This window comes from Sinohyriopsis cumingii, chromosome 1 (assembly GCF_028554795.1).
Source record: "Sinohyriopsis cumingii isolate HCF-2022 chromosome 1, ASM2855479v2, whole genome shotgun sequence".
NCBI classification, from domain to species: Eukaryota; Metazoa; Mollusca; class Bivalvia; order Unionida; family Unionidae; genus Sinohyriopsis; species Sinohyriopsis cumingii.
Window position 1 is genome coordinate 130,673,213 of NC_142961.1, and position 14,749 is coordinate 130,687,961.

The 14,749-nt window shown below is 31.9% G+C and overlaps 1 protein-coding gene and 1 long non-coding RNA gene across 4 annotated transcripts in view; one reads left to right on the plus strand and one right to left on the minus strand.

Moving 5' to 3' along the window:
* On the minus strand, window positions 1-5,997 carry LOC149807863 (uncharacterized). Of its 3 annotated transcripts, none has more exons than XR_016423630.1 (3): window positions 5,845-5,997; window positions 932-1,060; window positions 1-474 (listed from the first exon to the last, which is right to left on the minus strand). It is a non-coding gene; the product is annotated as an uncharacterized LOC149807863 (long non-coding RNA). The 3 variants fall into 3 exon arrangements; XR_016423627.1 differs by lacking the exon at window positions 5,845-5,997 and adding an exon at window positions 3,899-4,471; XR_016423626.1 differs by lacking the exon at window positions 5,845-5,997 and adding an exon at window positions 3,197-3,273.
* LOC149807864 (uncharacterized) overlaps window positions 3,605-14,749 on the plus strand; it is a 25,331-nt gene continuing 14,186 nt past the window's right edge. Inside the window, exons 1-4 of the mRNA XM_089971391.1 lie at window positions 3,605-3,721; window positions 8,450-8,627; window positions 10,045-10,150; window positions 11,800-11,849. Coding sequence (XP_089827517.1) covers window positions 8,543-8,627; window positions 10,045-10,150; window positions 11,800-11,849 — 241 coding nt within the window. The 5' untranslated portion in view covers window positions 3,605-3,721; window positions 8,450-8,542. The remainder of the gene's footprint in view (window positions 3,722-8,449; window positions 8,628-10,044; window positions 10,151-11,799; window positions 11,850-14,749) is intronic.

A 14,749-nucleotide genomic window follows, 5' to 3' on the forward strand; every position in this document is an offset into this window, starting at 1 on the left:
TTTAAACATAACATTATCAAAGTTATTGTTTAAATCTCTTACCAAATTTATTACATTTAAGGGTTGTTTTTAATCAAATTGAAATGTTTACATTGTATCCATTTATATATTTTCGGTAAAACAAAACTGTCAAAGAATGACAATATCGTTCGGAAAAAGTCCCAATATGAAAACAAAATATGTACGCTTGTTTCCATTAAATTTATTTGTCAGCGCCAATATCCCTGTGAAAAAATTAATCTTCCATTGAACGTATTTGCTTCCATCATGATTGTGCATTAATTCTAATATTCTGTTTTCATGAATGTCTTTGTTACGATAGTTCCTCTGTCATCCCAAATCCCAAGTAATAGTAATGTTGATGTTTTAAAAGCAAACCATATTTGAAGATATTGTTCTTTTCGCTACCAGGAAACTGCTTGTCGATAGCTCTATATCCCATTATAAAAATACAGTTTCCTTTGGAACATTTCTCTGTAATGAATTAATGAATATCTATGTAACGAGAGTTGTTTGAATCTCTCTCTCTCTCTCTCTCTCTCTCTCTCTCTCTCTCTCTCTATATATATATATATATATATATATATATATATATATATATATCTCATGTTGGTTATTTCCGATTGGTGGTCATGTTGTTTAAAATTTTACATCTTTATTGATATTTAATATTCAAAAAAAAAAAACTCGCCAGTGTTCAACATTTATTGGATTAAAAATATTAAGCACAACTTAATCTAGCGAATGAAGTAAAACGAACATTGCAGAAACAATTATCAACGTAACTAACATACAACAAAACTGGTATAAATATTGAGACTTTGTCATAAGTCGAATTCTATGATCACTTTGAATCAATGCACATCTGTTACACGAACACCTGACTGAAATACAAGCATTCAAAATAATATTTGATTATTGTCTTACCTACTTTTTAATTGACATCTTTCCCGCCTCAAACGTCTTTTGTTCTCCTTGGTCTATTTTTCCGATAAAAGCCATGTGCGAACTATTACCAATGACACTCTGCATCTTCTCCTCTTATCTATCAAAATGTGCTCTAATTAGAAATAAATATTTAAAATTGTAAACATGAGTAAAACTGAATATAAAATTATAGATAATAAATATTTACGACACAACTAATTTCTGCTTTACTGCTTTTGTTGGTCTGGGTTTATTGGGTAAGCTCAGTGCAGTAAGGAGAACGTGATTTCAGTTGGAAATATAGCAAAATTATTGTACAATGTCGGTGTGTATTAGGTTTTCATGACATGGGTCAGGCGACTTGAGTTAGCAGAACTAAGAAAGTGCATTTTGAGGAAATTTAAGATGCATAAATGTAAACATATTTGTTACAATTCGTATTGCCAGCTAAAGAAGACGTATGTATGCCCTGTCACTTGCATGATCGATGTTGGAGGAGCCCCAGCCACGACCTGTATCATACAGTGTATATATTCGATTTTTAGTCTAACCTTGTTTCAATATAGTTAAAGGTGGAAAGGTGTAAAGCAGATGTTGTGTGACAGTCCGTTTAGTCAGCGAAAAAATAACTTTTTCGTCGTCTTGACTTATTGGTTCTGATACTCTCAGTATCCTTCTAAACCTTCAGCTGCATGTTGTTTCTGGAATTTAGTGTTTTGACTGACTTGTAAAATGGTGCATATCTGATAGTATGTGATAGCCGTACGACTCATTATGCTTTTATATGCTATAATTATTGACCCTAGAGAGCACTGCTTATGGTCTGAACCATTTTATTTGCCAAAAGTTACGAATATTTCTCCTAAATAAATGTTTCAGTGATCAGAATGGTATTTTCAATTACTGCGTCTCTCACGTTTGTTGTCAACATTGTTCATTTGTTTGCTTGTTTCAATGTTAGGTTTGTGAATTAGCTAAATTTATCGTCTTAATTCATTCACAAACAAAAATCTAATCTGCAAAACCGTTTACTACATGAGTGTACTCAACTTGTTTACAAATAGTTCCTATATACGATGCTTCAATTTTTAGGAACACATGTCGTGACGTATAAAGGTGTTGAATATCGAAAAAATACTGAGCATTAAATAATAGAATGTCATATCTATCATAATTATTTAGTGACACCGCTTCCTGAACATTTTGTAATAAATAACAGCAATCCTATTTGTAATAATAATAATAATAATAATAACAACAACATCGTGGTTTGAAAGTCTCTCAGACAATATCACTATGCGAAAAATACAAATGACAATAACAAAACAAACGAATAGGACAAATTTCATACATGTATGTATATATATATATATATATATATATATATATATATATATATATATATATATATATATATATACATTGGATATATATTGGAAACGGAAATGAAAATGTTAAAATTTTAATCTTTGTCACCATTTCTCAGTATCTCATTCTTCTTCTTTGCACACATGTTAAAGCAACTCATATACAATAAGTTTTACAAAAGCAAAATGGTTTATATTTTAATAAGAGCACGAAGAAATATAGACCAAAAAGAAGTATATAAATAATGATTTTGTACATCTATACAATTTCATTTCTACAATACAATTGTACAGGTAAGGAACCAATACATTAATGAAATTGATATCGGACTTCACTTTCATTTTACAAATATTTATCATCTCTTTATACTTTAAAAGTAAACTCTTTATTAATATTTAAATAAGATGCATTGGGAAATAAAAAGTATAAATATCATTACCATATCGTAGATTTTATAACTCTAATATAGGTAATTATTAAATACCTTGTAAACAATGCCTACTTTCAACAATATTTGATGCACTTAATTAAGTGAATTGTTATGTTAACATTTGCTTTAAAACAAAATAATAATTCAGATTCTTATGTTTTGGTCAATTTTGTCTTAACAAATTAGCAAGTATGCATTTATCACACACAATTTAAAATCACTGGATTTGAAAATGCTGGATCCATGTCGCATGTCCAGGCAACACACCTGTGCTGAACCATACACACAGATGTGTAGGAAATGCTTAACTATACTAAAATAAATAACCCAATAAAATAGTTTACTCTCTTTGCCTGTATTTACCCTACCCTTGTGTATCTTTGCAAGTCTGTATAGTTTACCAAGAAATTTAAACTTTCAACCACTAGATTACATACAAATATCTTCTATTTATTTCTATAAAATATGTACCAATATCATGAAATTTTCAGTTCAGTAATGGTTTGAACTGTCTCTGCCCGCTTCTCTCTTCCCAGGCCTTATCATATCTACACCAGCAAGATATGTTCCGAATGAATGTTCTGCATCATTATTAATTTATATGAAATATGTTACAAGTAATGATGAGACGATTCCATTTTTTTGGGACAAAAGATTGTTTTGAATATTTACCATAATGCATTATAACTCGAGTGCAAATATACATTTAAAATAAAAATAATCTATTTTTATAAATTGGAAACAACATTCATTGTTTCGGGTATTGCCAGTTTAAAGTGTGTATTACAGTCTTTGTTTGTCTGTGCTCGTCTTTATCGTTCATTGATCTGTCGTTGCGCGTCTTTGCGATACTTAGTAGAAGCTCACGAAAGCCCATCTATTTTTAGAAACAGGGATTTTCCTGATGTGGCCACTTTCGTTACAGAAATTCGTTGACATGATCGCAAATATTTGGTTTTATATTTGTTAACGCACACGTTTCGATTCTGGGTATTGGTAAGATATTATTAGCTTCGCTGCATTTTCGTTTTCCAACAACATTGAGACTTAATAATTCAAATTAGACCTTACAGTGCTTTTCGAATTCACAAAACATAAGATTTTCACGTACGTGTCTTAAATATTTTTTTATCTTCAGTCAAATTCTAATATCACAGTATCTAGACTTTCTACCTGGATTGCATTCACTATCGTTGCAAGCTTGCGACACTCGTGGTTTCAGTCCAGGTACTGACATGGGTGAGGATACAAACTGTGACTCGTTCTTGGTGGAATTCGGCGTTTTATTAACTCTTGCCATAACCAATATAACTTCCTGTTAGGTCTTTCTAACTTAATTGTGTCAAAGTCTTAATGATCAGGTACAACATGTTTATAATTGTTTTTTTATTTGACGTTTGAGATAATGTTGAATAACTTCTAAATAATATTTGTTCTGTTTAATAATTATAATTATATTTGTCTTCTTACAGATGAAACATTTATTGCATAATAACATAAATAATGGTTATTTAATTTGAGCAAATATTTGGACATGCATTGAAAACACTTGTATTAGCTAAAATGTTGAGTTAATTTCATTTGGAATGACTTGGTTCAGTGCCGATACCAATTTAATCAGCACTGGCTGCGGCACCTGCAATGATTCTCGAAGGTATCCCAAATTACAGTGCGAGGAGAAAATAATCACATTTTGCCACCCGCGTGGACTTTATCATTGATTGGACAGAGATGAGGAAATATGGTTTTCTCATTCTATAAATTTTGGATATGTCAGCTTTCAGAATTAAACAGTGACTTCATAGGACTAGAGTTTCAGATTAAAGTTAACCCTTGACCTGGACATTCAAGACATTTTTAGCACGAAATTCGGGCTCAGATTCATATTGTTTTAATTGTTGTCTGTACCTTATAATAAAGATAGTGTCACAGAGCTTCAGGATTTGGATAACTTTGTATCTATATCTGGATATATTTCCACACAGAATGTCCAAAATGTTTATTATGAGCTGAAGTTTCTTGGCTTACACATTTGTTTGAGAACATGGGGCCTTGGTAGTAAAGAACTATCTTCAGTGAGACACATTCCCATAGTTCAGTGTTCCATGACTTCCATGAGAATACTGCTCGATGGAAACTATTCCATGGGGAATGTGGACACCATTTACGTGTTCATTGAGAAACCTTCAGGGATGCACGGAATATGCACACTACATACAGAAAATGGAGATACTGAAGTTTTCTATAATTTTACCATGATCTGGAAATAATGTAGTAGTTGGGCATATTTTTAGTGTTGATGGAAAATGAATCAACCAGAAAGCTCTCCATGGCACTGGTATTACAGGTAGAATACATACATTAAACTGATAAACTTTATGTGGAAATGGAGGTCACATGGAGTTTCTGTAAATATTAAGCATAACACTGAAATCAGGGAAAGGACTTGAAACAAATATAATTTATACAAATACGTACAGAAAGACAGCGGTGATGTGGCACCCATCAAGGCACACGGGAGACTACATTCAGAAGCCAACATACTAAATTGACAATAACAATCTGTTTTCACAAAAGACAACAAGAATGGCTTATCCAGCCCACATGGAGATCCTTATCCATCTATGTCTGACATCCATGTTACCACAGAAGCTTACTGTAAACGTTTAACCCACAGAGCTAAGGCAGGCCACAGGGACTCATTACAAAGAAAATTTGGGGTATCCATCCTTGAATCAAGGGATGGGGGTTCTAACCTGTAACAATATAACCTGATTCCAGCAAGCATCAATAAAGATCCAGCAGAAGAGTATGCAAAATATTTGAGACATTTACCATAATTGCCTTTTAACGACCATGATGCTTATATGTGGAAAACAACAAATGTCACGGCTATTTTCAAAAATGTAGAAAGATTTAAGGCCTACAGCTATCGACGTTCTTACAAGTATCTGCTGCAAAATGCTCTAACACATCAACGTCAGCAATGTTATATGTCATATGGATCACCTCAACATCCTTACTGCCAACATGGTCTCCGTGCCAGTCGAAGCCATGAAATAACTCTAAACTCTTGTGGATGAGCTTACCAAATCCTTTGACAGAGGAAAGCAGTATACCTTGTGGTCCTTGACCTTAGTTAGGATTTTGATGGTGTCCCGATTGAACGATTCCCATTTAAGTTGGACCGCCCTAGGATCAAGGGTTATGCTCTGCAATGGAAAATATGTTTTGTGACAGGCAAATCCCAGAGGTTATCTTAAATGGAGCAAATTCATACCCATATCAGTTGCTAGCGCAGTGCCTCAATGTAATAGTTTGGGTACCATGATTTCAGCATTTACAATCAGCATTATAGCAGTGCATTCTGGGATGCTGATTTAGTGTGAATTGATGAAAAAAGTAAGTCCTTTCAGTATGACTGCAATTTGCAAATTCAGAACGACAGCAAATATTCATCCTGGAAAGCAGAATTGTTTTGATATTTTTCAGTCAGATTAGCATAGCTGAAGCATGCCCTGTCAGTATGATAACCGTCCATACTGGAAATGATCATGGGCGAGTATTTATGCTGGAAATACAGTATTTGTATGTAGTATTGGACCAGCATAAGTACAGCAAGTACTGTATTTTCAACAGAAGCTGCAATGCACTAAGCGATATAACATGGTGAAAGTGACTCGGATGACATAAGCATTGGTAGTCTATCTATGTCCAAAAGGTAGAGTCCCAAGCGAATATCACTGTTGGAGGAATGCAGTCATTTTTATTGTTGTAATAATGTAATCATTGAGTAATTACTGAGTAGTCTAATTTTCTTGTATTTCTTCAAATAATATGTGTTTGGAAGCAAATCATGTAATTTGTGAGAGACAATGAATTTTATTTCTTATTAATATTATATTGTCATTCATTTGAATGAATTAAGTTAATCTTTATAAAGTAACCTTGGAAAAATGAGTGATTTTTAAGTCAAAACTTGTAATTAGATTGCAAAACGTTTGTTTAAAAATACCAAGTACTTTCTTTTCATATTTCAAAGTAAAAGATGTAATTAATTTATGTTTGAAAATTATGTAATTTGATTAGATAGTAATGGCTAGAAGAAATTTATTTTGATGACTTAAGCAATATATGTTAAGTAAGTGATACCAAGTAAAAATTAGTAATTAGTAATTGAATGCCTATACTGATGTGGTTGAACTTTTAATTAAATTAAAAAGGAAACAAGCAGTTGCTTTTTGTGTAGGAAGCTTGATCAGTTATAGTTAATATTAACTGGATTCAATTCCATTACATCTATTTTTAATACGACAAGACACATAGCCTATTCAGACCTTAGATTTTATTGAAGATGAATTTGTTTTGCTGAAATGTTTCAGATACAAGAAAACCGTGTTTGTTCGTTTTACTACTCAAGTAACTGGGCTTGGAATACGAGTGTTGTTAAAACAATAACTTGTCTAACACAAAAGTAAAGCTGTATTTTCAAACCAGTAAACAGAGCCAACATAATTATTGCAAAACACCTGATGTTTGTCCTCTTTCAGAATTCAGTTTTAATGCAGATAGTTGTTTTATATAATATAAATGCTTTTTAACTGGCCTCTAAAACTACTTATTTAATTTTAGGTGAAGTAGTTGTATCAATTATTCTATACAACTGCACATTTATCCTACAAATGGATACTTTATTGCCGAATAACTGGATATTTATCCATTCTTGTTATTAGGGAGGGTTAGAAATGCTTCTGTTGATCTTTCTAAACTTTGGAACATGTGTATTCTTCCTGTTAATATTGCATGACTTTGATACATTTTCTGAGATTGTGTCTCACAATTAAGGATATCAAAGTATCTGCTAACCATATGTAATATGTTCCAGTGTATGTCAAGAATTCAACAGCTAAAATACATTTCCCATCTTGGAGGTGAGTTTCAGTTTTATGTTTGTAGTTCTTCATGTCAGCATAAGATTGAAATTTGGGATAGAAATGTGTCTGTTTGTTGAAGATGAAGGGTTTCAGGTAACTGTGAATAAAATGCTGATAATAAAGAAGGGAAAATTTTGGACTTCAAAAGATTTCAGACTTGAGGGGATTATGGTGTATGTATGTTTGTATTGTAAGGTATATGATGCGCAAAAAACTGCAGCTGAATACACTAACTGGTTGCTCAACCATAAGGTATAGTCAGTTGAAAGCTCTTCATTTGATAGTAAGAGGGATAGAGTCTCAGTCAAATTTGAAACAAAACTTAACAAGCAAGACAAGGCTCATTTTGGAGAAGGGCAAAACAGCCAACTTGTTTTTAAAAAGACATTATGATTTAATGACTTGTTACTGAACATTCACATTTGCAACAGGATTACTGTAATAAATACTACTCATGTCAGTTTTAGTTACCTTTAGCAGGATAGTATGCCTATCTTTAACTTGTTACCTTTCTTGGGGTGGACAGCTTTCTGGGTCAGTATGTTACTGGAGTGTTTATTGCAGCAAGGTTGCAGAAAATTTCAATTTGAAAGCAGGTTTAAGTGTTGGATACATTTGCTATTTTAGCGAGTTGATATATTTGCTTACTCTCACAAATTCTGGGTCATCAGTTTAGTTTTCTCTTCTTCCCCACCCTTTATCTGTCTCAATCTGTTGAGGCCTATCCATATAAGCTATCAAGCTATGTAGCCATGATGCATTCACTTGTCTTTATTTTATTTTTCTTTAGATGGGATTCCTCTCCAGTTCCAAAGCATACAAATCAATTTTGGCTTGATATTAAATGGAATAAATTGTACATATCCTGTGACAATCACTACCAATGGAGTTTTTTGTGCTGGAAATCGGCACGGCACTGATGCTGGCTGGGGTTATGCTGATCATGTTATGGAAAGGTAAACCAACAGGTGAGACATACAATTCTTGTTTATAGTTTTAATGTCTTAATGTCTGCATTAGAGTTGAGAATAATTACTAGTCTAGTGATTTTTTTTACTTGTTTGGGGGAGGAGATCAAACTCAGTTTATAAATTGTTATGTATATTTGATTGAATTATATCTGATTTAATTGTTTGCAAGTTTTACAATATTTTTATATAAAAAATTCCATTATATAGTTTGACCTTGACGGTTCTGTTTGATAAACACCAAATGTTGACGTAGATCCTGTATAAACAATGTATTCATATTTCCAAAACCGGAGTGATATTTCTGTTTTCTAAAAGGAACTGTAGACCTCAACACACTGCAGGTTAAATCATATGTCATCGTCTTCCATCTTGGATTCTTCGTCGGGACATGAACTTGAAATCATTAGAACATTTTATTATTAGGACTCCTAAAATTGTATTCGTGGATTATTCTTGGAATTTTTTTGGATTTGATTATTTAAACCGTAGGTTCATGTTTTTTCGTATTTACAGATGTTTTTCCAAGGAAATAAATTGTTATAGTTTTCAAAGCTTGTTGTTTTCACTCTTTCTTGTGTTACTCTTTATTCAAACCTAAACACGTAACATAAGAAAATAAAATTGTTTAACAAAATGACTTGTCAGACATTGTTAAAGTCTATAATTCTACGAAATCTTGCATTCGGCTATGCCTTGAGCACAATGTCTTCAAAATGGAATGGAATTGAAAGTATCCTTTCAACCAAGACCACAGTACGGGTGATTTATTCATCGACACTAAAGATAACTTGAGTGAATAATGCATCCAAATTATGAACTACCAGTGCAATGCAAGATTTTCAAATAGCCAGAGTAGGCACCGGCCTTTGGGCCCCATGACAAAGGATCAAAATAATATTCATAAAACGTATTTGGAGATACTTTGCATCGAGGACATCAAGGGCCTGAGGGCCTCCACAGGGTTTAATCTGACACAATCTTGTTGATTGTTGAGAAAGATAAAAATTGGTTCTCGTTTGTCTCCATGCATAGTCTAATGTTCATTGTTTAGCCACTCAGATATTTATCAATGGCAACTGTGAGCTTGATAGTCGCATAAGTTCAGAAAAAAGTTTTTTTAAAGACTTTTATTTTTTTCCCCAGTTCTCCTATACTTATGGTATTCCAAACTCTAATTCACATAGAAATGTTAAATTAGTTATTGAACTTCTTTAAAGAAAATTGAATATAATATGTTGTGTTGAAAATATGATATTTAATATTCATTGTCTTTTAAGTAAGTTAAAGGATTTTGACCAAGGTGGCAGCATATTGCACATTCTCAATCCACATGATTCCCACACTTAGAAAAGCTTTTGCTGCTAATGAGATCATCTAATCTTGATTTATCATAAGTATTTCTTTTCTTTTTCAGAAAAGACCAAGTCAACCAGTATTCACTCATTTGAAATAATTAAGTCAACCAGTATGAAGTCATATGGGTCACTTGAAGTTGATCCTTCAAAGTACCAAGATAAAGGGTAAAACTGGAATAGTTACATTTTTCCCTTTCATTGCAATCAAATAAAGGACAATACATATATTTTTCAGACAATTCTCTTTTCTTTGACAGTTTATCATTAACCTTTCTCAATTGAAACCAACCTAATACACTGTATATGATCATGGAAAAAAACATAAAAAACTGATACAAAATCAAACTAAACAGCAAAGAACTAACGTTTTCCACAGAATCAAACCAAACAAAGCAATCAAACCACCCCTGCAAACACCAAATATCAGAAGCAACTGTTAGCACATAATATAGTTAAAAATCATTAAACAATATGAAGAAAATTTAAAATAAACATGTGGAACAAAAATAAAAATGCAAAAACATAAATTGTGACAAAAATAAAACAATTGCTTGTATTAGTGGTCCATATGTGCCTTTTGATATTAGAAATTCTTTAGTTTCAATAAACTTTACATTTTTGTACATCTTTAGTAATCTAGATATGCCACACAATTAATACAGATGCATCAGACCAGTAATCTACATACCACACTAGTAATCTAGATGAGACACTCTAGTAATCTGGATGTGACACTAGTAATGTAAATGTGACACACTTGTAATCTAATATAGATGTGACACTAGTAATCTAGATTGAGACACTAGTAATGTAAATGTGACACACTAGTACTCTAAATGTGCAAACTAGATATCTACATGGATATGTGGTTTTTTATGATTCAAAAATTGTCACTTTCATCATCATTTTGGTGTGGTGAGCATACTGAAGTTTTGTATTTTTCTTCATAAATCTCAAATGTCTTTTCTTTTTTAAATCTAGCCTTCCTTCTTATTGCATACTTTGTTATAACAACTTTCCTGATATAGCACAATACTGCTTTGGACCCCTTATATAAAATGAAACTAGTGTATTTGAATTGGTTTATCAAATTAATGACAAAACAGGTTGAAAAGAAAAACAACATTATTGGTATGCTGGAATGTTATCTTTATGCCCACTGTAAAATATATTTATATGTTTATTTTTTTTCTGAAATAGTATTGTATCTTTAGTTCCTTTTCAATAGATTATTGCCTCATAAAATTTGATCATTCTTGTTCTATAGAATATTTGCATGTAATATTAATATCATAAAATATTAAACATTTAGATCTTTGAACTTTAGAGTTCATTTGTATGAAAGATTGCACACATTTAAAAGGAAGTTTTCCATAAAAATATTGTAGGAATACAGGTTTAATGATTAGTTTTATTAAAAAACATTTAAGAAAAAATAATGAATACAAAAGATGATGTAAAACATAGGTATCCATCCTGTCTCTGGCTTCAGGAGTTTTAAACTATATTTTCTTTCACAAACCGTGGCATGGTACATATGCCACTTTTAAGGACCACAAGTAGATTTTAGAAAATGATGAACATAGTGTCAGCCCCTTCAAGAGACTCTTGTTACCAATTGATTGTCCTAGGGGCAGATTTACTAGCATGTGTTCAATGGACAAGCATAAATATTTGATTCCTACCTCTATGCATGGTGGTACAGTAAATCATATAACACTATAAGACCGCATGACATTTTATCAATTTTAAATCGCAATCTGATTTTCATTGAAAGAATCATGTTACATTTTATGTTCACTTTCATTTGACAGAGGTGGTAGTCAAAATACAGACCCTGAGAGTCAGTTGAAAGTGTTTCAAGGTATTGTATTGATTATTTTTATTTTTATTTCTACCCATTTGTGTGAAAACAATCCTTATTTCTATTTCTGCAATAATAATAATAATAATAATAATAATAATAATAATTTCCATATTTCCACATTGCTTGTAATTTGTTTCTGCTTACATATACGGTAAGGAAGTATTCAACTCAGATGCTTGTATGTTGCAAGTGGAGTCGGCTGTCTCAGAAGTAATAGACCAAAGCCATCTACAGAAAGTGTCAACCCTGTGAATAAGATCGCCGTTTTTGAAAGATTTGTGATGCCTTTTCAATTGGACAAATGTTCACATGATTTTTTGGCATTGCACTCCTTAAAAAATATCTTATATTAAATAGTGAGTGTGGTTTTGGTCCATCTTCACATTATTAAGGTTAACACGTTTTTGTAAAAGTCAGTCAAAGTACCTCCAGAATTGTTCAACTTACCATATATACTCGTATTTATTTTGTATCCAAATACCAACTGCATAGACCCAGACCTGCAATTACATAATGTATATATTAGGCAACTCATCCATTATGTGATTGAATCATAGTGGTCATCTCACCAGTTTCAAGTTTATATTATAACATTGCCATCTTCCTTACACAGTCTCCCTCTCTACATTTGTAAACAAAACAATCCAATGATGAACCTTCTCTTTATTTGGTGATATAGATTACATCAGGACTTCCTTATATATATATATATATATATATATATATATATATATATATATATATATATATATATATATATATATATATATATATATATATATATATATATATATATATATATATATATATATAATTCAACATATTTTGATAATAAAGTATCACCAATATTAGTTCTAAAGATACAACAAGGAGATGAAAGAAATTTTCAATTATGATTGCTGTATAAATAATATCATTTGTCATGGCATATGTTTTATCAGCATATAGACTAATCAACAGATATCAGCACTGTATGAATTTATCAAATTTTTTAATCACTTTACGGATTTATCAAGCATGTTGATTTTATCAACAAATATAATTGATATATGGAATATTCAACAAATATGATGAATATATTATGGTGCTTTAGACTGATACACATATAATGATATTGAATTTAGTCTTAAAACCATAAAAAAACTATACATGTATATTCCTTGAATATATATGATAGTTTTGTCTTCTGCTATCCCGACAATGATTATCAATGCTCCCAATACACCATTCCATATGAATGGTCAAGGAATGCTCTCATGTAGTCCACTCCTTCTCCCATGCTGAAGGATCCCTCAGAAACATCCCTACCCTGTAGAATAACTGATCCAGAGCATTTTGCCCCTCTCACTGAGTTAACCTATAACATCATTAAACAAACATCCCCATTAATCACAGTACATGTATCTGGATTAAATCGTCCTGCAGAGTTTGAGAACTTTCTGTTATATCTAAAAATACAATAACTGAGGTGTTTAATAAATGAGACACATTTATTTGTAAATAAAATAATATACATTATGCATGAATACACATAAACTGCCTTCATTACACATTAAATTCTTTCTGAGAAATGTACAAGATTGTTATTATTATAATCATTTTTATACATGAAGCTATCTGCAAATAGAACATGGATTATAACAAGTCAAATGTTTCTCATCATTGTAATACATACATCATATAAATGACTGACTGTTCAGCTATAAAATGTCTAACCTGAAACTGATTATGTTCTGTCCATGTGCAGGGCGTGCGTTATGTAACAGAAGGTCTGACTTTCTAGAAATTTAGAATAATTCTGAAATGTTCAGTGTGTAAAAAATTCCTCACATCGAATGGATTGCAAGAAAGAACAATGTTTTTACATTTTCACAAGGCTTATCTGCCATGTGGCAATATAGAGAAGAATACCACTATAAGTGACATGGATGTGGTTAAATGCACAGTCAGAGAACTTGGGCTAAATGGTTCCCACCACTGCCATTGGTCTGTGCATGCTTCACTGAGAGAGCAGAAGTCAAAATTTCGAAATCATCAGGCTTAAAAATCGTACATCCCATGTAATGCTTTATGCAGCAATGGAACTAAATTTGCATTTTTATTCAGATATAGTACAAGCGTTTTCTCGTGTTAACACATCTGCATGATACAGGTGATATAACTGTTGCTATATACCTTTGTACATCTCTCATTTAAGATTTTCTGGAGCATAACTCCAAAACCGTTCAAGTTATTTCAACCAGACTTGGTACACAAGTCAAGTAAGTGAGTCAAGGAGCCTTAATTTTGATTGTATTCATGCAGTACTCATGTTACCATCAGAACAAATTGTAGCATATGTAAAGTAGATACAGTATACAAATTGAATTTTGCGTACATTTTACAAAATTAGAGACTCTTGGACCATAGGGTGCTTTTAGTATAAAACCTTACATAAACTAGAAACCAAGGTAATGTGTCATCCCTTGTTGACTTGTTTTGAAAGATAGTAGTCAATGGTCAAACATTTGATAAAAATTCTCTCCTCGAGAAATGTAATTAAATGTTGCACATAATTGAACATAAGACTTGCCTTATATCATAGTATATATGAATCAAAAGGTCAAAGGCCAATGTGAAAATAAATTTATATCTATGAGTTGTCATAAGTTTATAAGGGTTCACAATTCTGTGTGTGGATATCAAATAAAAAAGGGTAAATATCAAGGTCACAGGGTTAATATTTTCAACTTATAAAATTATTGACTTTGGAAAAAGCTGTATACTCTGTTTCCCTCAATATTTTGATACTTATCCACTTTTGCACATAAAGTTACAAATGTAGGTGAGGCATCCATTGGAATTTGTTGGCTGACAGGTCGAAGGCCAGGGTAACACATTTGGAATGGTATGGTACT